Source organism: Hemiscyllium ocellatum, chromosome 5 (assembly GCF_020745735.1).
Source record: "Hemiscyllium ocellatum isolate sHemOce1 chromosome 5, sHemOce1.pat.X.cur, whole genome shotgun sequence".
NCBI lineage: Eukaryota > Metazoa > Chordata > Chondrichthyes > Orectolobiformes > Hemiscylliidae > Hemiscyllium > Hemiscyllium ocellatum.
The window spans coordinates 86535262-86557959 of NC_083405.1; the positions used below are offsets into that span (position 1 = coordinate 86535262).

General features: G+C 42.1%; 1 protein-coding gene across 1 annotated transcript in view; it reads left to right on the plus strand.

The window, feature by feature from the left end:
- The window catches only part of itga8 (integrin, alpha 8), a 217519-nt gene that overhangs the window by 91097 nt on the left and 103724 nt on the right, over positions 1–22698 (plus strand). The window contains exons 16-18 of the mRNA XM_060824941.1: positions 11332–11387; positions 11807–11961; positions 18688–18819. Coding sequence (XP_060680924.1) covers positions 11332–11387; positions 11807–11961; positions 18688–18819 — 343 coding nt within the window. The remainder of the gene's footprint in view (positions 1–11331; positions 11388–11806; positions 11962–18687; positions 18820–22698) is intronic.

The window sequence follows — 22698 nt, forward strand, 5'->3', positions numbered from 1 at the left end:
ATCTTTTACAGGCCCAACATGCAAGGTACTGGAACTGTGCAATGTATTCATGATATGGACATATTTATTCCAGCAATTCATCCTAACACAAAATAAATTAATGACTTGTAGGAAGGCAGCGAATGTACTGTAGCCAAATTTGCAGATGACACAAAAATAGGTGGAAAGACAAGTTATGAGAGGGGATACAAATAATTTATAGAGAGATATTGAGTGGTTAAGTAAGTCGACAAAAAATTTGCAAATGGAAAAATGTGAAGTTATTCAATTTGGAAGGGAGAACAAAATACTATTTAAATGGAGAAGAACTGCAGAAAGCTGTAACACAAAGGGACTTGGGGGTTACTTGTATACAAAACCTAGAAAGCTGGCACACATGTGCAGCTGCTAATCAGGAAGGCTAATGGAATTTTGGCTGTTATTACATTGGGGGGGGGGGTGGTGGTTGGAGTATAAGAGTCGGAAAATCTGACTAAAACTGCATAAGGTGCTTGTGAGACCACATCTGGAGTACTGTTAGAAGTTTTAGTCCCCTTATTTAAGGAAAGATGTTATTGTGGACAGTTCAGAAAAGATTCACGAACATGATCCCTGGAATGGAGGGATTGTCTTATGTGCAAAGGCTAAACAGGCTGGGACTCCTCTCTCTCTCTCTCTCTCTCTCTTTCTCTCTGTGCCACCTTGTCTCTCCATCTGCTTCAAAAGAGTATCTCCTTGTTCCTTTAATAGTTTAGAAGAATTAAAAGTGATCTCATTGAAACATATATGATTCTTAAAGGTTTTGGCAGGGTAAATGTTGAGAGGATGTTTCCCCTGCTGGGAGAGTCTTCAGCCAATCTCAGAATTAAGATGTGCTAATTTAAGACTGAGCTGAGGAAGAGCCTCTTCTCTCAGAGGATTGCGAATCTTTGGAACTCCTTGTCACAGAGAGCTGTGGGAGCAATATCCTTGTGTCTATTTAAGGCTGAGACAGTTAGATTCCTGGTCAGTAGGGAACAAGGGTTTCAGGGAAATGTAGGAAAGTGGATGTGAGGAATGTCAGATCAACCATGATCTTATTGAATGACAGAGCAGGCTCAAGGGGCTGAATGGCCTGCTCCAGTTCCTATTTCTTTTGGTCTTGTGGTTTGATGGTTACCCTATTCATTTCATAAGAATCTAACAACACTAACCTTCAAAGAAGCATGCATAATAAATCTGTAAATCTTTCCCTCATTCAACTCCATATAATGGACCTCTGCTTGAAGCTGCCCTGTCCAAGTTTAAGAGGTTTCATTTGCCTGTGTTAAATGACATTTGTTGGATACAGTTCCATTGCCGCATCTCATCAAAATCTGCATGCAGTCTAAAAGCCTATTTGCATTATTCGTATTCAGTCTTTCCTTTCTTTACATAGGTTGCACCATGACCATAGAACAAATATTGTTGTGTAGTATGGCTATCTGAAACCATGTGCTTGGCAAGCAACAATGCAGTTGCAATACTTGGACCAGTTTGAAATTCGAATCTTATGGCCAAGCATATTCCACAGCAATAAGGCTGATCCTTATTGTTTCTGCATTGTTGTGGAATTATGAAATGCATGTATTTGCTATTAAAAATTATATTAAACATGATAGAATATTAATGTAATGATTAGTTATGTTTTTGATGCATCATGGCACAAAGGTGTGAGTTCACATCGAAACTTCTCCTTGCTGTGAAGGGCTCGTCTTGGTCTAGCTGCCAAAAAGGTTGGTAAATGGAGGTAAGGTGCTGTCTTGTGTTAACAGCAAGGCAAACCAGACAAGCTGTTCCACAGAGCTTTCTTTGGACCTTCTGTCCTTTTAATCTCTCAATTTAGTGAAACCTTAATATTCCTTATCTGTCAATGTTTAGTTGTGAATGATGTATGTCATGGAGGAACCTAAACAAATTACAATAACATAAACAGTAAGATGGAAATATGTGGGCTGCCTCTGCCTTTTCATTTATTTTTAATAGCAGAACCTTCAAGCACAGTGAGATGCTTTGTGTCTGTGTGATTGTTTCCTGGAACAATTAAGATTAATCCTATTGTTATCGTCTTTCTCTCTCTCTCTCGCTCTCTCTCTCTCTCTCTCTGCCACCTGTCTCTTCAATTGCTTCAAGAGAGTATCTCCTTGTTCCTTTAATAGTTTCTGTGGCATAGCAAATGGACCATTGTTGATTATTACAAGCAACATGGAGCATAAAAGTGGGGAAGTTTGCTACAGTTCTAGACTGGCTAGGTTTTACATGGTCACTCTGAAGGTGTTTTCGTTGGGGTGGGCATGTTTTGTTGGGGTGACCAGCTCACCACCTTCCCACAAATTCTCCCAACCCCTTCAATCTGATCCCATAACACAGAGAACACCATTCACTGCATGTAAACATGATTTGGAGGAGCCGGTGTTGTACTGGGATGGACAAAGTTAAAAATCACACAACGCCAGGTTATAGTCCAACAGGTTTATTTGGAAGCATTAGCTTTCCGAGCACTGCTCCTTCATCCGGTGGTTGTGAAGCAAGGCCGAAGAATTTATAGCAAAATATTACAGTGATACAATGATACATTGAACAAACCTAGATTGTTAAGGCTTTCATCTTTTAGAATGGATTTGCTGGTTTCTGTTCTTTGATATGTAAATCCCAGAAATTCTTTTAAGTCACATTCTAAGATAATTTAAGGTTTTATAACAAAACGTGACATTTAAGCTCCAACATTGCCTTAAAGGTGTGAGTCAGACCTACCTTGATTATTTGCCATGTACGTGGTGGGTGGTGCCCCCAAGTGTAATGGTGGTCTCCATATCAACACTCTGACACATCTTGCAGTGGTTACCATGACAGGGTTGTACAGTGTTGTGGTTGATGTTATCCTGAAGGCTGGGCAGTTTGCTGTGGACAATGATCTGTTTAAGGTTTGGTGGTTCTTTAAAGGTGAGAGAGAAGTGGAGGTGTAGGGAAGGTCTTAACATATGGGAGAAAGTGAGGACTGCAGATGCTGGAGATCAGAGCTGAAAATGTGTTGCTGAAAAAGCGCAGCAGGTCAGGCAGCATCCAAGGAGCAGGAGAATCGACGTTTCGGGCATGAGCCCTTCTTCAACTATTTTCAAGGCAGAGTTATGTAGATTGGTGACAAAGGAATCAAAGGGAAAATAGACACAATAATCAGATGAGCTATAATGTTATCAAATGATCAAGGGGCCAAATGGTCCACTTCCGCTCCTAACTTGTTAACTCACATTTAAAACACCTCTGTCAAACAGCTCCTCTGAACCACTCTCCAATCTCTAAGTGACAATAAAATCACAAGTAGTAGTTCAGAACTATATTTTCTTAATTTTGGTATCATTATGGTAAACCTATACTCTACATGCAGCATGACTGTAATGATGGATAACAATATCCGAGTGATGGTATCATTGCTATTTTTATAAATTTAAAATTAACTCTTTGCCCTTGAATTCTGTTGATCTACTTGAACAAAACCAAAATGTGCTTTCTTTTTTTCTGGTCTTATCTACCTTGACTTGTTCTTTAAAGAACTGACAGATTTGAACTCCTAGTAGCCCACATCCTTTTTTGAGCAAGACACTTCAATAACTATCTGCTGAAAATCCATATATATGTACTCATCATCAATTGTTCTTCCTTTATTTATCCAAATGGGCACTCTTTTAAGAAGAGCAAGAACAGTATGCAGAACTGGAGACAAATTTAACAGGGAAAATTAAAATGATGCAGTTGTATTTTGAAATCCTTTACCCTCAGAATTCACTACACCGTGAGCTCTCAATGTCAGTCTGGATTCTACAAAGAAAACCAACTTGGACTTTACCAACTCCATCTTTCCCACTTTGCTATCCCCCTTCTGGGATCTCCTGCTGCAGCCTCCTGTCTTCCCAAGTCCCTTCTGATCTCATCCCTCAACCTTCTTATCTCTTCTTGACTGCTCCCATCTGAATCCTGGACCTTCACACCCTTTCAAACCTTTCCCTTTCTCTCCCATTTGTCTCTGATCTCACCCCACTCCAGTCTCTCCACTCGTTTCCTCCTTTCTCTCCACTTCACACCTGTAAGCCCATTCCAAAGGCCAAAACTTCTGCCAGATAACTTCTCAGTGTGGCTAGCTGCAGCCGGGAAAGAGAGAAAATGTGCCCATTAATCAATGATATAAATTTGCCAGGACCCAATCTTTCTGGGTTTCCTGGATTTAACATGGCCAATTCACCTGACCTGCACATCTTTGGACTGTGGGAGGAAACCAGAGCACCTGGAGGAAACCCACACAGACACAGGGAGAATGTGTAAACTCCACACAGTCAGTTGCCTGAGTCTGGTATTGAACCCAGGTCTACTGGCGCTGTGAGGCAGCAGTGCTAACCACTGTGCCACCGTGCCACCCACTATAGTCTCTGGCTATCGACTCTATCTATGCCTCTCATTATCTTGTATACCTCAATTAGGTCCCCTCTCCTCCTCCTTTTCTCCAATGAAAAAAGTCCGAGCTCAGTCAACCCCTCTTCATAAGATAAGCCCTCCAGTCCAAGCAGCATCCTGGTAAACCTCCTCTGAACCATCTCTAAAGCTTCCACATCTTTCCTATAATAGGGCGAACAGAATTGGATCCAGTATTCCAAGTGCGGTCTAACCAAAGTTTTATAGAGCTGCAACAAGATCTCACGACTCTTAAACTCAATCCCCCTGTGAATGAAAGCCAAAACACCATATGCTTTCTTAACAACCATGTCCACTTGGGTGGCCATTTTAAGGGATCTGTGTACCTACACACCAAAGATCCCTCTGTTCCTCCACACTACCAAGAATCCTATCCGTAATCCTGTACTCAGCTTTCAAATTCAACCTTCCAAAATGCATCACCTCGCATTTATCCAGGTTGAACTCCATCTGCCACTTCTCAGCCCATCTCTGCATCCTGTCAATGTCCCGCTGCAGCCTACAACAGCCCGTTATACTGTCAACGACAACTCCAACCTTTGTGTCGTCTGCAAACTTGCTGACCCATCCTTCAATCCCCTCATCCAAGTCATTAGGGGCCCAAGGACAGAGCCCTGTGGAACACCACTCACCACTGACTTCCAGGTGGAATATTTTCCTTCTACTACCACTCGCGGTCTTCTGTTGGCCGGCCAATTCTATATCTAGACAGCTATGTTCCCCTGAATCCCATTCCTCCTGACCTTCTGAATGAGCTTACCCATGGGGAACCTTATCAAATGCCTTGCTGAAGTCTATATACACCACATCCACAGCTCGACCCTCATCAACTTTTCTAGTCACATCCTCAAAGAACTCAATAAGGTTTGTGAGGCATGACCTGCCCCTCACAAAGCTGTGTTGACTGTATTTTATCAAGCTATGCGCTCCCAGATGGTCATAAATCCTATCCCTCAGATTCCTTTCTAACACCTTGCGGACGACAGACGTGAGACTTACTGGTCTGTAATTGCCAGGGATTTCCCTATTTCCTTTCTTGAAGAGAGGAATTACATTTGCCTCTCTCCAGTCCTCAGGTACAACTCCAGTGGAGGGCGAGGATGCGAAGATCTTCGCAAATGGTGAAGCAATTGCATTTCTCGTTTCCCAAAGCAGCCGAGGACAAATCTGGTCTGGGCCTGGCGACATGTAAATCTTAATGTTTGACAAAATTTTCAGCACATCAGCTTCTTCTATCTCTATCCATTCCCGCATGCACACCTGCTCTTCAAAGGTTTCATTCACTGCAAAGTTTGTTTCTTTCATAAAGGCAGAAGCAAAAAACTCACTTAGGGCTTCCCCTACCTCCTCAGACTCCACACACAAGTTCCCTTATGCTATCCCTGATCGACCCTACTCTTTCTTTGACCATTCTCTTATTCCTCACGTAAGTGTAAAATGCCTTTGTGTTCTCCCTAATCCGTTCTGCCAAGCCTTTCTTGTGCCCCCTCCTGGCTCTCCTTAGACCATTTTTGAGCTCCTTCCTCACCTGCCTATAATCCTCTAGAGCTGAGCAAGACCCTTGCTTCCTTCACCTGATGTAAGCTACCTTCTTCCTTTTGACGAGAAGCTCCACCGCTCTCATCATCCAAGGTTCCTTTATCTTACCTTTTCTTGCCTGTCTCAGAGGGACATATTTATTCATCACTCACAACAACTGTTCCTTAAACAGTCTCCACATGTCTATAGTGCCTTTACCATGGAACAATTGCTCCTAGTCCATGCTTCCTAACTCATGCCTAATCGCATCATAGTTTCCGCTTCCCCAATTAAATATCTTTCCATTTTGCCTAATCCTCTCCCTCTCCATAGCTAAGTAGAATGTGAGGCAGTTGTGGTCACTATCACCAAAATGCTCTCCCACCACAAAATCTGATACCTGCCCCGGCTTGTTTCCGAGCACCAAGTCTAGAATGGCCTCTCCCCTCATCGGCCTGTCAATGTACTGAGTTAGGAAACCCTCCTGAACACACCTTACAAAAACAGCTCCATTCAAATCTTCTGCTCGAAGGATGTTCCAATCAATATTGGGAAAGTTAAAGTCACCCATTACAACAACCCTACTATGTCCACACTTTTCCAAAATCTGCTGACCTATGCTTTCTTCAATCTCCCTGCTGCTATTGGGGGGCCTGAGATAAACCCCTAACGAGGTAACTGCTCCCTTGCTGTTCCTAATTTCCACCCATACTGACTCGGTAGGCAGATCATCCTCGACAATGGAAGCTTCTGTAGCTGTGATACCCTCTCTGATTAGTAGTGCTACTCCCCCTCCTCTTTTTCCCCCCTCCCTATTCTTTTTTAAATGCTCTAAACCCTGGAACATCCAGCAACCATTCCTGCCCCTGAGAAACCCATGTCTCCGTTATGGCCACAACATCATAGCACCAGGTACTAATCCATGCTCTAAGTTCATCACTTTTGTTCCTGATACTCCTTGCGTTAAAACAAACACACTTTAACTGATCCCTTGGTTCCTTCCCAGGAAAATCCTTCCCACTAGCTGGTCTACCTCTTGCTATTGCCTCATCTGCATCAACTCTCACCTCCGGTGTACAGCTCAGGTTCCCACCCCCCTGCCATACTAGTTTAAACCCTCTCGAACTACTCGAGCAAACCTTCCACCCAGGACATTGGTCCCCTTCCAGTTCAGATGCAACCCGTCGTTCCTGTACAGGTCCCACCTTCCCCAGAAGGCATCCCAATTATCTACATATCTGAAGCCCTCCCTCCGACACCAGCTGCGCAGCAACGTGTTAAGCTGCGCCCGCTCCCTGTTCCTCGCCTCGCTATCTCGTGGCATCGGTAGTAAACTAGAGAACACGACTCTGTTTGTCCTGCTTTGCAGCTTCCATCCTAACTCCCTGAAATCACTTCTTATATCTTCAATCCTTTTCCTGGCTATATCATTAGAGCCAATATGTAACATGATATCTGGCTGTTCGCCCTCCCCTTTTAGAACCTTATACACCCAATTGGAGACGCCCCGGACCCTGACACCAGGAGGCAACATACCTTCTGGGAATCCCGATTCTGACCACAAAATCTCCTGTCAATTCCTCTAACTATCGAGTCCCCTACCATGAGTACTTTTCTATTCTGCCCCCTTCTCTTCTTTGGCACTGTTTCAGGCTCAGTGCCAGAGAACTGACTACTACGGCTTTCCTCTGGTAGGTCATCACCCCCCAGCAGTATCCAAAATGGCATACTTATTGCTGAGAGGAATGTCCACAGGGGATCTCTGCACTGTCTGTCTGTCCCCTTTCCTCCCCCTAACTGTAACCCATCTATCCTTGTCCTGAGCCTTGGGAGTGACCAACTCCCGGTAACCCCTCTCAATTACCCCCTCCCGAATTAACCGTAGTTCATCCAGCTCCAGCTCCAATTCCCTAATACGGTATTCAAGGTGCTGGAGTTGGGTGCACTTCCTGCAGATGTAGCCATGGAGATGTGTGCCATATCTCCCATCTGCCACATTCTGCAGGAGGAGCAAGCAACTGCCTTAGCATCCATACCCCACTTATCTGAACACCCACTCAGTACTAAAGTAGAAAGCTTAGTTCAAGTTGCTATAAAATTAATAGCAAACTTATATTCCATAGAGGAAGTTTAGAATGAACCTTACATTATTAACTAGGTTAGAGGAGGAGGGCGGGTGGGAGGCACTACAGTTGGAGAGTCTCGGGTTTTGTCGCATTGCTGTTATATATGGTCACTGCTTTCCTTTCCGGCTGCCCCTCTGGTCCTCGTCACTTCCTCCGCTGCTCCCGCTCCTTCTGTCAAAGAGAGAACACCACTGCCCACTACCGGTAAGTAATTTTTAAAAACTGCCTTACCTTAGCTGCAGTCTTCCAGGTTCGTCTTACCTCCGCTGCTGCTCGCACTCAAAATGTATAGAAGTAAAGAGCACAGTGCATGTTATTGTAGCAATGCAAGAAGGAAGTTCACCACAATATGCTTGAGGGCAATTAGAGATGGGAATAAAAACTGGCTGAAGCTGAGATAAATAAATGAAACTTTCTCACACCCTACCTCCCCCCTCCCTAAAGTTTGGAACTCTTGTGCATAAACAAGGAAATAAGAGAAACAAGTAAGGTGCAAAAAAATTGAATAATTAAAATCTCAAGAATTGAAACCACGCATCTTTAAAAGTTAATTTTCAGTACCAGATTTAACAATTCACTTATGCTGGAATGGACAAGCACTAACTTTTCAGTTGTAAATGTCACAAATTCACAGCCTTCCATGTGTTATTCTGCAGAAGCATGTTTCAGAAGCTTTCCTTTATTTTCACGTTTCATTGTACATACTCAGTGATTGTTTTCTAATTTACCCCTTAACAATGTTGAGTACCAATAACCCCATCATTATTTATTTTGTAAAATCCAGGTAACAATCCTGGAGCTTATCCAGTCAATTGTTAGAACATAGAACAATACCGTGCAGACCAGGCCCTTCGGCCCTCAGTGTTGTGCCAACCTGTGAACTAATCTAAGCCCATCACCCTACATGACCCCATAATCATCCATGCGCTTATTCAAGGACTGCTTAAATGCCCCTAATGTGGCTGAGTTATCTGTGTTGGCAGGCAGGGCATTCTACGCCCTTACCACTCTCTGAGTGAAGAGTCTGCCTCTAATATCTGTCTTAAATCCATCACCCCTCAATTTGAAGCTATGCCCCCTCGTACAAGCAGATGTCATCATTCTAGGAAAAAGACTCTCCCTGTTGACCCTATCTCATCTGATCATTTATATATCTCTATTAAATTGCCTCTTGTCGTTCTTCTATCCAATGAGAACAGACCCAGGTGCTTAATCCTTTCCTCATAAAACCTTCGCTTCAGACCAGGCAACATCCTGGTAAATCTCTTCTGCACCTTTTCCAATGCTTCCACATTCTTCCTGTAATGGGGGCAACCAGAACTATGCACCACATTCCAAGTATGGCCGCACTAGCGTTTTGGACAGTTGCAGCATGACATCACAGCTCTGGAACTCAATCCCTCTGCCAATAAAACCGAATACACAATGTCTTCTTAACAGCACTACCAACCTGGATGGCAACTTTCAGGGATCTATGTACATGAATATCAACATCCATGTGCAAACTTACTAACCCACCCATTTATGTTTGCGTTCAAGTCGTTTATAAAAATGACAAACAGCAATGGTCCCAGAACAGATCCTAGTGTCACACCACTAGTAACTGGACTCCAGGCTGAATATTTTCCATCAACCACCACTCATTGCCTTCTTACAGAAAGCCAGTTTCCAATCCAAACTGCTAAACCACTTTCAAACCCACGTTTCTGCATTTTCTCCAAAAGCCTACCATGTGGAACCTTATCAAAGGCTTTGCTGAAGTCCATGTACACCACGTCAACTGCCCTACCCATATCCGCATATTTGGTCACCTTCTCAAAAAACTTAATGAGGTTTGTGAGACACGACTTGCCTTTGATGAATCCATGTTGACTATTTCCAATCACATTGTTGCTTGTTGATGGTTGTAAGTCCTATCTCTTATAATCCTTTCCAAAACATTTCTTCCAACAGACATAAGGCTCACTAGTCCATAATTACCTGGGTCATCTCTACTACCCTTCCTGAACAAGGGCACAACATTTGCAATCCTCCAGTCCTCTGGTGCTAAACCTGTAGACAATGACGACTCAAAGATTAAGGCCAAGGGCTCGGCCATCTCTTTTGTAGCTTCCCAGAGAATTCTCAGAAAAATCCCATCCAGCCCAGGGGATTTATCTACTTTCATGCCTTCTAGAATTGATAACACCTCCTCCTTACTAACCTCAATCCTTTCAAGTCTAATAGCCTGTGTCTCAGTCTTCTCCTCTACAATATTCTCCTTTCCTTGAGTGAAAACAGATGAGAAGTATTCATTTAGCACCTCTCCGATCTCCACGGAGTCCACACATAACTTCCCACCTCTGTGTTTGACAGGCCCTATTCCTACCCTAGTCATTCTTTTATTCCTCACGTATCTAAAGAAAGCTTTAGGGTCCTCCTTTACTCTTCCTGCTAAAGACTGCTCATGTCCTCTCCTTGCTTTTCTTAAGTCTCTCTTTAAATCCTTCCTAGCTACTCTGTAACTCTCCATTGCCTCATCTGAACCATCTTGCCTCAACGTCACATTAGCCTCCCTCTTCCATTTAACAAGAGATACAATTCCTTTAGTAAACCACGGTACCCTTCCCTTATCACTTCCTCCTGGCCTGACAGGGACATACCTATCAAACTCACACAATATCTGTTCCTTAAACCAGCTCCACGTTTCGATTGTCCCCATCCCTTGCATTTTGCTGCCCCATTCTATGCCTCGTAGGTCGTGCCTAATCACATTATAATGTTTGTATGTATGCATTCTGGATAACCAGATAGAATGAACAGTATCTAGTTGTACATTTTGGAGCTTTTTGAAGTTTATTAATGGGATGTGAGTGTCATTGGTTGCCTTCCTAATTGCCATGGAACTAAACGGTGTGTTTCGGATGGGAGTTAAGAGTAAACCATATTGATTCTGGTTTTGGAATAATATGTGGGCTAGGCAAGGTAAGCATGGCAAATTCCTTTCACTAAAGGACGTTAGTGAGCCAGAGGGTTTTTTTTCAGTATAGCTTTTGATTTCAGATTTTCTTCAATTCAAATACCATTAGCTATCACAGTGTGCTTTGAACCTATGTCTCCAGAAACTTTGCCTGGGCTTCTAGATTACATTAACACAATACTACCACCTCCCCACTATTCCTATAGGGATTGTTGAACCTGTTTAGAAAGAGGTACACTAACCTTTATTTTCTTCTTTTATTCACAGTTTCACTGTGCAAGTCTCTGCAACTGTGTCAGGCCGTGGTATTCCAGATACAGTAGGTAAGCAATATATAAATATATAGCTCACAAACATGAACAGAAATCTGTTTACAATTGAGATATAAATTTCAGTCGGTCTAAGCCAAGGGAAGTTGACTGTTAAGGGCACATCTGTCTGTACAACTGCTTTAAAATTTGAATAAAATTGTTATGTGTATTGTTGTAAAACAATACCAAAAATGCTTTTATGCAATTGTCTTAAGCATCGTCTTACAAAAAGAGGATAAAACTTATATCCTTATGGTATTTAATGCTGGTTGTCTTAACCTTGATCTACATTTTTCAGAATTATGGTTGAGAACAGTTGTGTGGCCTTTTGAACTCCAAACTTCCTAAACACATGAGCGTTAAGAGCAAAATATTCTCTGTGTGGCTTATGATGCTATCTTTAAAAACATCCACATCTCCTTTTTCTTAAGTTCTGGATGCGAGCCTTCAACTAGACAGACTGAAGCAGAAAGGAGGAATTGAGAGAACGCTATTCCTTAATTCTCACCGACCACAGCACACATTCCATTTTGTCGTTGGAAAATCAGAACGTTCCAAGTATCAGGAATTCACTGTTTACCTTACAGTAAGTGTGCACTTAATAAATATCCAAACAAAGATTTTTTGTGTGTGAAGTGTGATTAGGTACATAAACTACTTGAAAATCTTCCAATTTGTCATTGCACATTCAGATTCAAAAGGTACTGACTGTTTTGTCGGAGTATTGGGGTAGTGGGTGGTATAATCCCATGATTATTATCTGATAGCTTATCCCAGCGAGCAGTATACATGAGTAAATTGTGCCATTGAGTATCAATATGTTGTAAAATTGTGAAAGGCATTTCAGGCAAGCTTGTTCCTGTCCAATCCTCACACACATTATGGTAAAGGCATATGAAACATTTGTATTATTTGTAAACTTGGGTTCTGAAGTGGACAGAACCATATGCAGCTTGAAGTTGTTTCATACTTTTATATTTTGTAATTTAGAGATGCCGGTGTTGGAGTGGAGTGTACAAAGTTAAAAACACACAACACCAGGTTATAGTCCAATAGGTTTAATTGGAAGCACTAGCTTTCAGAGCGTTGCTCCTTCATCAGGTGGTTGTGGAGTCTTCTACTCCACAACCATCTGATGAAGGAGCAGTACTCCAAAAGCTAGTGTTTCCAATTAAAGCTGTTGGACTATAACCTGGTTGTGTGTGATTCTTAAATCTATATTTTGTATGTTAAAAAGGATGTTTTAGTTACATTTTGAATTCTATGTGGTGCCATATTGTCTGAAATTTATTTACATGTATTTAGATGAGGCTTTTAAGAAAGGCTTGAGTTGAAGAAGGCATTGCTTTCAAATACAAGAGTTAGAAGAGATATCAAAAAAGGCTGCTGCCAAGCACTAAGATATCCTAAGAGAGAGACAGAGGTATAAATGGTTTCCATTTAGAGATGGAGTGAATCATCCAGAAGTTCAGTGTGGATGCAAGTTTCTTTCAGGGGAAAAAAAGGCTGACAGAAGCAGTGAAGCAGTTAAGCAATCTCCAGAACAATTATGGCAGAAAAAAGACATCCAGAGTGGTTTAAATGGTAATAAGGGAAGTGTTCCAGCAACTGAAGGCTTGGAAATTATAAAAAACATTGCACTGGGTTGGCAGTTTGTTTAAGGTTCTCGGGAAGAGACAATGACTGAAGAAGTTTAATCAATGAACCTAAAGGTTTGCCAGAAATAAATCAAGAACAAAGAAACAGGTGTGAACTGGAAACAGTGTAATCTTTCACAAAAATTGTCTATAGAAGGTTGCTGTTGAGGATAAAACAGTTGAATCCTTATTTATTATCAGATTGTATTTCAACTAGATTTTGGAAAGTGTAATAATAGATTGTTTTCCCCTTCTGTGTGTAATGTACTTTGTTCTTTTCTTACAAGTACATAGGCAGTTTCTTGTGAATATGTTCAGTGACTGATCACCATGGTCACCAAAAATAAAATTTGTGGCCTGTCATTATAGAATCTGATGCGTCCAGTATTGCTATCAGCTGGGATCATAACAATATATACTTCCAGAAATAGTTGCTTGGCTGTGGATAATGCAGTCACCCTAAATAATTAGTCTCCTTTCAGTAAAAACCCAATGGTACTAAGACCATGTATGGTGTCTGCATAGCAGATTAAAACCAGTGATTAGTGTCTATAGCTCACTATGGAAGGTTTTGCTGGGGGCAAGTGGGGAAAAAAGAATTTAAGGACATCAGATTTCATTGCATTATGTTTTGCAATTATTTTGTTATTATACAATTGTCAAAAAAAAATCTAGGTCAATCTGACTTTGGTTATCAGAATACAAAGAGAAATGTTTTATTCTTTTTAACAAAGCTTTTCTCTAACAGTTTTGTCATTATGAAGCATCAGATCATGAATAAATGCTTGAGCTGGGAACTGTTAAGGGTTAAATGAATTGTTTGTGAGTGTACTTGGGGTAAAATATTAAATCGTTTAATTGCAAATGAAGTAAAACTATGTGAAATAATTAGGCTATGTAGAACACAATTTGCCAGAAAAATCACTGCTCATAGTGGTTATAATGTACTGGAAATCAGGATTTGATTATACAACAATGGTGCACAGCCAGAAAATACTTGCTCAATTATAGGGAAGGCTGAAAGGACATGACAAATAAATGCAGATTATTGATTAAAGCAACATGGATTATGAATTTTGCACAGACAATATGGACGTGTTTTTATGAGTGTGTAGAATTTATTGAATATATATGAGCACCAAATAAGTTATCATTTTCAAAGATGACTTTTTGAGAAAAGGAAGGTGGCTGGCAGGACTGAGATATTGAACAACTATGAACCTGAATAATTTTCACGCCTCTATTGAAAATGAAGGTACAGTTTGCATTTTCTGCAGTTAGCTGTCCATTTAGTCTCACAAATTAAGTGTACAGCTGTGGAAATCAGGAAGAATTTTGTCCCTGTGGAACTCTACCCATTTTTCTCTATTTTCAGGTGGTAGAACCACCTCTGCTGAGCAGCTGGTTTTAAATGTGTTTTTGGGAATCTCCACTGCACCTTATTTCCCATTGTTCAAGCACCAAAGACATCTGAAAAATATACAGTGAGCGCCCAGGCTTGAACAGGAATCAAAATTAGGTGATACATAATCCAAGTGTTTGGTGTTACTGTCAATGTTTTAATTTTTCTTTGTTTCTATCTGGCATCTAGGTCCCCAAAATTGTTTCCTTTTTGTGAAACAAATTCCTCTGCCAACACCAGATGGGGTTATTCTCTTTGGCACCAATGTATTTTCCTGTGCCAGCTATGAAGTGCATGGAAAAAACTTAATCTTCTGGGTGATTTTAAAATTTGCCATCATCCTAAAGGACCATAAAAAACTCTCTCATCATTAAACAACTAACTAACGATGGTTTCACCTGAGGGTCACCACACCTCAGGTGAGGGGAGAGTTTGAGAAGGAGAGTCCTTCATTGCATCTGGCTGACACATCCTGAAACTTAGGGTGCAGTTTTCCCTCTTTGTAAGTGGAAAGAGAGGATGGGGAGAAGGGGAAGTAATTGGGTAAGCTGGCTCTAAAGAGGTACTCACCCCCTTTTCACAATTCAACAGTTGAGTACTTGATGAGAAGGTCTATTTCCTACATGCCACCTCGCCAGCAATTAGGACATCTAAGTCATCAATTAACAGACACTTAAACGCTTTATCATACAACTCCTCCTGTTATCTTCCTTCACAGCAGACAAGTACAGTTGTTGTTTTCCTAACTGGGTAACCAGGGTAACCAGCCTGGATTAGAGTGGTGCTGGAAAAGCACAGCAGGTCAGGCAGCATCCAAGGAGGATGCTGCCTGACCTGCTGTGCTTTTCCAGCACCACTATAATCTAGACTCTGGTTTCCAGCATCTGCAGTCCTTGTTTTTACCAAGGGTAACCAGCCTGCTGGATTAGGGGCTTGTCTCCATTTACCCAAATTGAAAGTCAGATGCATGGGTGGGGTGTGGTGGGTAGGGGAGTTGCTTCTGAAAGCCTTCTACTTTCCCTGACCCTTTCTCCATGTGACCCCCTACCCTATGAGAAGCAAATGATAAGGCTTGCCTTCTCACTGTTGGATCTTCTGAAGAGTAGGCTTCCACTGATATTCTTCATAATCCAGAAGCTGCCAGCCTGATTAGCTGGAAGGCTTTAATGGGCTAGAACACTATTATCACGACCTGAAATAGGCCAAGAGGCTCACCAGCCAGCCCCTGATCAAACTGATTGGCCTGCAGTTGGCAACCTTTCTTGGCATTGGGGATCACAAGTTAGTTGCCACCTAACATGCCCACCCTCATACTTAACCTGGGAGCATAAAAATCTCAGTGCTATTTCCATCCCCTTACCGACATGTTCCATGTTATTGTGGTACTACTGTGGGCTAGCATAGAGGTGACCTCTCATACCACTTGTTTCATGCAGTAATGCCCACACGGTAGCTTTTATGTACCAAACCTGAGCTTGCCTCTCGGCTCTCCCGTTTCCCTCCTTTCTTTGTGACGTTTTAATACCCCCATCGCTTCAGGCTTCACAACAGCTGTAAATTGAATTGAAATGCCTCAAATATGTTACAAAACTTTACAAAGGCTTTGTTTTTCTCCCCCAGTTGTGATCCTCCCCTATATATTCTGCATTCTTTACGGTTTCACTTTTATTTTTACATATTTTGGTTAATGTGTCCTAAATCTCCCATTAATCTGTGGGAATAAATGCCATCAGAAAATCAATGTGTAAACAGCATACAATAATTCTGTTTTAATCTATAAAAAAACCCACTAATTACCATTTGGTCCAAACTATGCCAATAGCAGAAATATTTGGCCATTTTGTGTAAACAAGCATAGTGAATATTTGAAAACATCCTGTAATATAATACGCATTAAAAGTCCTTTAGTTGTTTTTCTTAATTCTTAACATTTTTCACTCAACCCTAATTGCCCTTCAAAAGATGGTGTTTAACCACCTTCTTGAACCATTGAATTCTGTTTGGTGTGATAGTGTTGTTAGATGGGAAATTCCAGGATTATTGACCCAGAATAATGCAGGAACAATGATGGATTTCCATGTTCTTATGAGTGACATGCAATCATGAGTATAACTTGGTTGTACTGACGTTTCCAAGTGCATGCAGGTGGTTAATGTCAGATGCTTGGGAGGTGCTGTTGAAGAAACTTTGGCGAGTTGTGGGAGTGCTCATTGTAACAACTGTGCACCAGTGAAAGAGTGAATGTTTAAGGTGGTAAATTAAATGACAATCAAAATGGATCTCTGTCTTGAATGGCCATACATTTTTGTGTTGCTGGTGTTTAAGACAAGGAAAGAAAACCGCACACTCCTGACTTGTATCTTGTAATCAGTGGAAAAGCTCTGGGAAGTCAAGGGGTGAGTCACTCACTGCAGAGTGCTTGACCTCAGGTCTGTTCTTGTAGCCACAGAATTTATGCAGTTAGTCCAATTATGTTTCTGGTCAACCTAGCATTTTTGATGATCGGGTATTCAGTGATAGTAATGTTGTTGAGGCTAAGGACTGGTGGCTAGATTCTCTCTGTAGTTGGAGATAGTCATTTGTGTGTCTTAAATATCACTGTTAGAATGTAACAGAAATAAAGAGTGCAGAAGAAACACAGCAGGTCTGGCTGTATCTACAGATAGAAACAATGTGACCCTTTATCAGCATTGACGAAGGACCACTGGATTCAAAATGTTAATGCTTCTTTCTTTCTAAAGATGCCACCAGACCATCTGTGTTTCTCCTGCACTCTTTTTGTTTCAGATGCCCAGCATCTGCAGTCCTTTGTGTTTATTGTGTTAGAATGCATGTTTAGTGTTTACATTACATTTAGATTTTTATAAACAAAAGTATTCAAATTGTTCTAGGAGAAAGTGAGGACTGCAGATGTTGGAGATTAGAGCTGAAAATGTGTTGCTGTAAAAGCGCAGCAGGTCAGGCAGCATCCAAGGAGGAGGAGAATCGACGTTTCGGGCATAAGCCCTTCTTCAGGAATGAGGAAAGTGTGCCAAGCGGGTTAAGATAAAAGGTAGAGAGGAGGGACTTGGGGGAGGGGCGTTGGAAATGCGATAGGTGGAAGGAGGTTAAGGTGAGGGTGATAGGCCAGAGTGGGGGTGAGGGCGGAGAGATCAGGAAGAAGATTGCAGATTAGGAAGGTGGTGCTGTGTTTGTGGGTTGGGACTGAGACAAGGTGGGGGGAGGGGAAATGAGGAAACTGGAGAAATCTAAATTCATCCCTTGTGGTTGGAGAGTTCCGAGGCGGAAGATGAGACACTCTTCCTCCAGCCGTCGTGTTGCTATGGTCTGGCGATGGAGGAGTCCAAGGACCTGCATGTCTTTAGTGGAGTGGGAGGGGGAGCTGAAGTGTTGAGCCACGGGGTGGTCGGGTTGGTTGGTCCGGGTGTCCCAGAGGTGTTCTCTGAAACATTCTGCAAGTAGGCGGCCTGTCTCCCCAATATAGAAGAGGCCACATCGGGTGCAGCGGATGCAGTAAATGATGTGTGTGGAGGTGCAGGTGAATTTGTGGTGGATGGCCCCAAGGGATCCTTCCATATCCACCACAAATTCACCTGCACCTCCACACACATCATTTACTGCATCCGCTGCACCCGATGTGGCCTCCCCTATATTGGGGAGACAGGCCGCCTACTTGCAGAATGTTTCAGAGAACACCTCTGGGACACCCGGACCAACCAACCCAACCACCCTGTGGCTCAATGCTTCAACTCCCCCTCCCACTCCACTAAAGACATGCAGGTCCTTGGACTCCTCCATCGCCAAACCATAGCAACACGACGGTTGGAGGAAGAGCGCCTCACCTTCCCCCTGGGAACCCTCCAACCACTAGGGATGAACTCAGATTTCTCCAGTTTCCTCATTTCCCCTCCCCCACCTTGTCTCAGTCCCAACCCTCAAACTTAGCATCATCTTGCTAACCTGCAATCTTTTTCCTGACATTTCCACCCCCCCCACCCCCACTCCGGCCTATCACCCTCACCTTAATCTCCTTCCACCTATCGCATTTCCAACGCCCCTCCCCAAAGTCCCTCCTCCCTACCTTTTATCTTAGCCTGCTTGGCACACTTTCCTCATTCGTGATGAAGGGCTCATGCACGAAACGTTGATTCTCCTGCTCCTTGGATGCTGCCCGACCTGCTGCGCTTTTCCAGCAACACATTTTCAGTATTGAAATTGTTCCCCTTTTTGTAAGAATTTACATTGATTTTGGTGCTCTTATTCTTTATTCTAGGATGAAAAGGAATTTAGAGATAAACTAACGCCAATTATTGTTAGTTTAAATTATAGCCTTAGTGTATCACATCCTTCAGAGGATCTTAAACCAATAATCAACTACTACAGTGAAACATTTCTTCAAAAACAGGTAAGAACTAGTATTGATTGCTTTGTTAAGTAAGTATAACCCACAATGTAGATTAGATTAGATTAGATTAGATTAGATTAGACTTACAGTGTGGAAACAGGCCCTTCGGCCCAACAAGTCCACACCGACCCGCCGAAGCGCAACCCACCCATACCCGTACATTTACCCCTTACCTAACACTACGGACAATTTAGCTTCGCCAATTCACCTGACCCGCACATCTTTGGACTGTGGGAGGAAACCGGAGCACCCGGAGGAAACCCACGCAGACACAGGGAGAACGTGCAAACTCCACACAGTCAGTCGCCTGAGTCGGGAATTGAACCCGGGTCTACAGGCGCTGTGAGGCAGCAGTGCTAACCACTGTGCCACTGTGCCGCCCACTAACACTTGGTCTTAATCTTTTTTTTATTTCTTATTGTCATTAATCTCAGTCTTAAAGAAGTATTATAAACTAAGGTCTTAAGGAGAAACAGAAGTGATAATTAAATGTGGAACATCGCAATATAAGTCATTAGGAACAAGGCTAAGGTTTGAAATATTGTTTAAACTTAATGACATAATTACATGGAATGAGAAATATGCTGCTACATCCCCCTTATTAACCTGAATCCTGCTGGCAACCCCATTCTCACTTTAAGAAAATGTATAATTGTAGTGTTTAACAGTTGCAATTAGTGATATGATGGCATTGTATTACTAATCATGGACATCTGGAAGAACTATGTTCATTATTCTACCATGACAAATATGTGCCTTTACTGATGATTTATTCATTAGTTGATTAGCTAAACATCATTAGTTATAATTCACAGTAGTTAATTAAATTCAATCTAGATGACAGTTTGGGTAATGTTAATACCTATATATATATATATTGTATCTTTGCCGATAAGCATGTATTTGTACCGTCTGTAGATAATTATCAAGAGGCAGAGGCCCCTCTAATTCCACTTCCTGGCAACTGCAATTTGTGGCTCCGCAGAGATTTGTGAATACCACCTATATACCAATTTATGATGCTTTGCTGCCAAGTAAATGCTACATTCAATATTCTGCTAAAATTCTGCACTTAGAAAATGTTTCCACAAGCTTGTTTTTTTTTAAATATACTCTGTAGCAAATCCTTAGACAGTTTTGGCTATGGAACAGTGATCAATTTTAATGTAGTTCAATTAACCAAGGGAATTGAAAATCCTAGTTGTAAACCCAATTTATACATATTTAGTTTGTGTATGATGTAAAGCTTTCATTTCCAATGCCATTTTCACCTTGTGTTCAGTCTCTGATTTAAATGCCATGTGGTGCCTTGCACGTTTTGTGTGTTCAGAGAAATAACAGAACAGCAAAGGACAGGTAACGATTAGACAGCACTCTTATTTTACAGTCCCTGTTGCATTACAAACAGTGTCTTCCTTTTGAAGTGGCATCTACATAATCTTATAGGTCCCTATCCACTACTCAGGGAGTTCTCCATTTACAAGCGCAAAAAAAATCGCAGCCAAAAAAAGAGCTTCGAGAGTTTTAAAAGTTTGTTTTACACCCTTAGTTTTCCCTATAAAACTAGTCCAATGATAGCTTCATTTACTTCACTGGAAGCTAAGTTGTATTTTACTGCATGTGTTTGCAATAAGCCAGGTAAACCTATGCAAAACAGATGCAACATTAGTGACACTGCATGCCCTCTATTGTACACTTCAGATATCACCTTTCAAGAAGCGATGTTATTGTGGTGACCTGTGCAGAAAGGTCCGTTGGTGACAAACCTCCACGCCCTTAGGGAGACAGCAAACTCATTTTGTAGTGAGATACAAGAGAATCGACTCAAGTCCCCATTCAACCTAATTGGAGGAGATTATGACATGTGATTCAATTTGTTCCAGAGTATTTTCAGAGTCAGTGGCAAGGTCCCATAGTCTTGGTTAGCCATTTCAAGAAGATTTATAGAGACTTAATCAGTGGCACTCTCGTGTTCCTTACTTAGCCATCTACTTAATTTTGGCTTCATGCAGATTGAGGTCAAAGAGGCTAGAAAATTCTTGATGTGTCTAATAAGAAGACATCTGTTTGAAATTAGTTAAAAATCACACAACACCCAGGTTATAATCCAACAGATTTATTTGGAAGTACTAGCTTTCGGAGCGCTGCTCCTTCATCAGGTAACCTGATGAAGTTAACCTGATGAAGGAGCAACGCTCTGAAAGCTAGTACTTCCAAATAAACCTATAAGACCATAAGATATAGGAGTGGAAGTAAGGCCATTCGGCCCATCGAGTCCACTCCACCATTCAATCATGGCTGATGGGCATTTCAACTCCACTTACCAGCATTCTCCCCGTAGCCCTTAATTCCTCGAGACAACAAGAATCTATCAATCTCGGCCTTGAAGACATTTAGCGTCCCGGTCTCCACTGCACTCCATGGCAATGAATTCCACAGGCCCACCACCCTCTGGCTGAAGAAATGTCTCTGCATTTCTGTTCTGAATTGACCCCCTCTAATTCTAAGGCTGTGTCCACAGGTCCTAGTCTCCTCGCCTAATGGAAACAATTTCCTAGCGTCCACCCTTTCCAAGCCATGTATTATCTTGTACGTCTCTATTAAGTCTCCCCTCAATCTTCTAAACTCCAATGAATATAATCCCAGGATCCTCAGCCATTCCTCATATGTTAGACCTGCCATTCCAGGGATCATCCGTGTGAATCTCCGCTGGATACGTTCCAGTGCCAGTATGTCCTTCCTGAGGTGTGGGGACCAAAACTGGACATAGTACTCCAAACGGGGCCTAACCAGAGCTTTATAAAGTCTCAGTAGCACATCTCTGCTTTTATATTCCAACCCTCTTGAGATAAGTGACAACATTGCATTCACTTTCTTAATCACGGACTCAACCTGCATGTTTACCTTTAGAGAATCCTCGACTAGCACTCCCTTTGTACTTTGGCTTTACTAATTTTCTCACCATTTAGAAAGTAGTCTATGTTTTTATTCTTTTTGCCAAAGTGGAAGACCTCGCACTTGCTCACGTTAAATTCCATCAGCCATTTCCTGGACCACTCTCCCAACCTGTCTAGATCCTTCTGTAGCCTCCTCACTTCCTCAGTACTACCTGCCTGTCCACCTAACTTCGTATCATCGGCAAACTTCGCTAGAATGCCCCCAGTCCCCTCATCCAAATCATTAATATATAATGCGAATAGCTATGGCCCCAACACTGAACCCTGCGGGACACCGCTCGTCACCAGCTGCCATTCTGAAAAAGAACCTTTTATCCCAACTCTCTGCCTTCTGTTAGACAGCCAATCCTCAATCCATCCCAGCAGCTCACCTCGAATGCCATGGGCCCTCACCTTGCTCAGCAGCCTCCCGTGTGGCACCAACAACCGAGGTTAAGCTAATTGGCCTATAATTTTCCATCTTTTGTCTTGATCCTTTCTTGAACAAGGGGGTTACAACAGCCACCTTCCAATCATCCAGGACCTTTCCTGACTCCAGTGACTCTTGAAAGATCTCAACCAATGCCTCCGCTATTTCCTCAGCCACCTCTCTCAGGACTCTAGGGTGTATCACATCGGGGCCAGGAGATTTATTAATTTTAAGACTTTTTAACTTTTCTAGCACTATTTCTTTCGTAACGGCAACCATACTCAACTCAGCCCCGTGACTCCCTTTAATTGTTGGGATATTACTCATGTCTTCCACTATGAAAACTGACGCAAAGTACTTGTTAAGTTCTCCTGCTATTTCCTTATCTCCCATCACTAGGCTTCCTGCATCAGTTTGAAGTGGCCCAATGTCTACTTTTGCCTGTCATTTGTTTTTTATGTACTGAAAGAAACTTTTACTATCATTTCTAATATTACTGGCTAGCCTACCTTC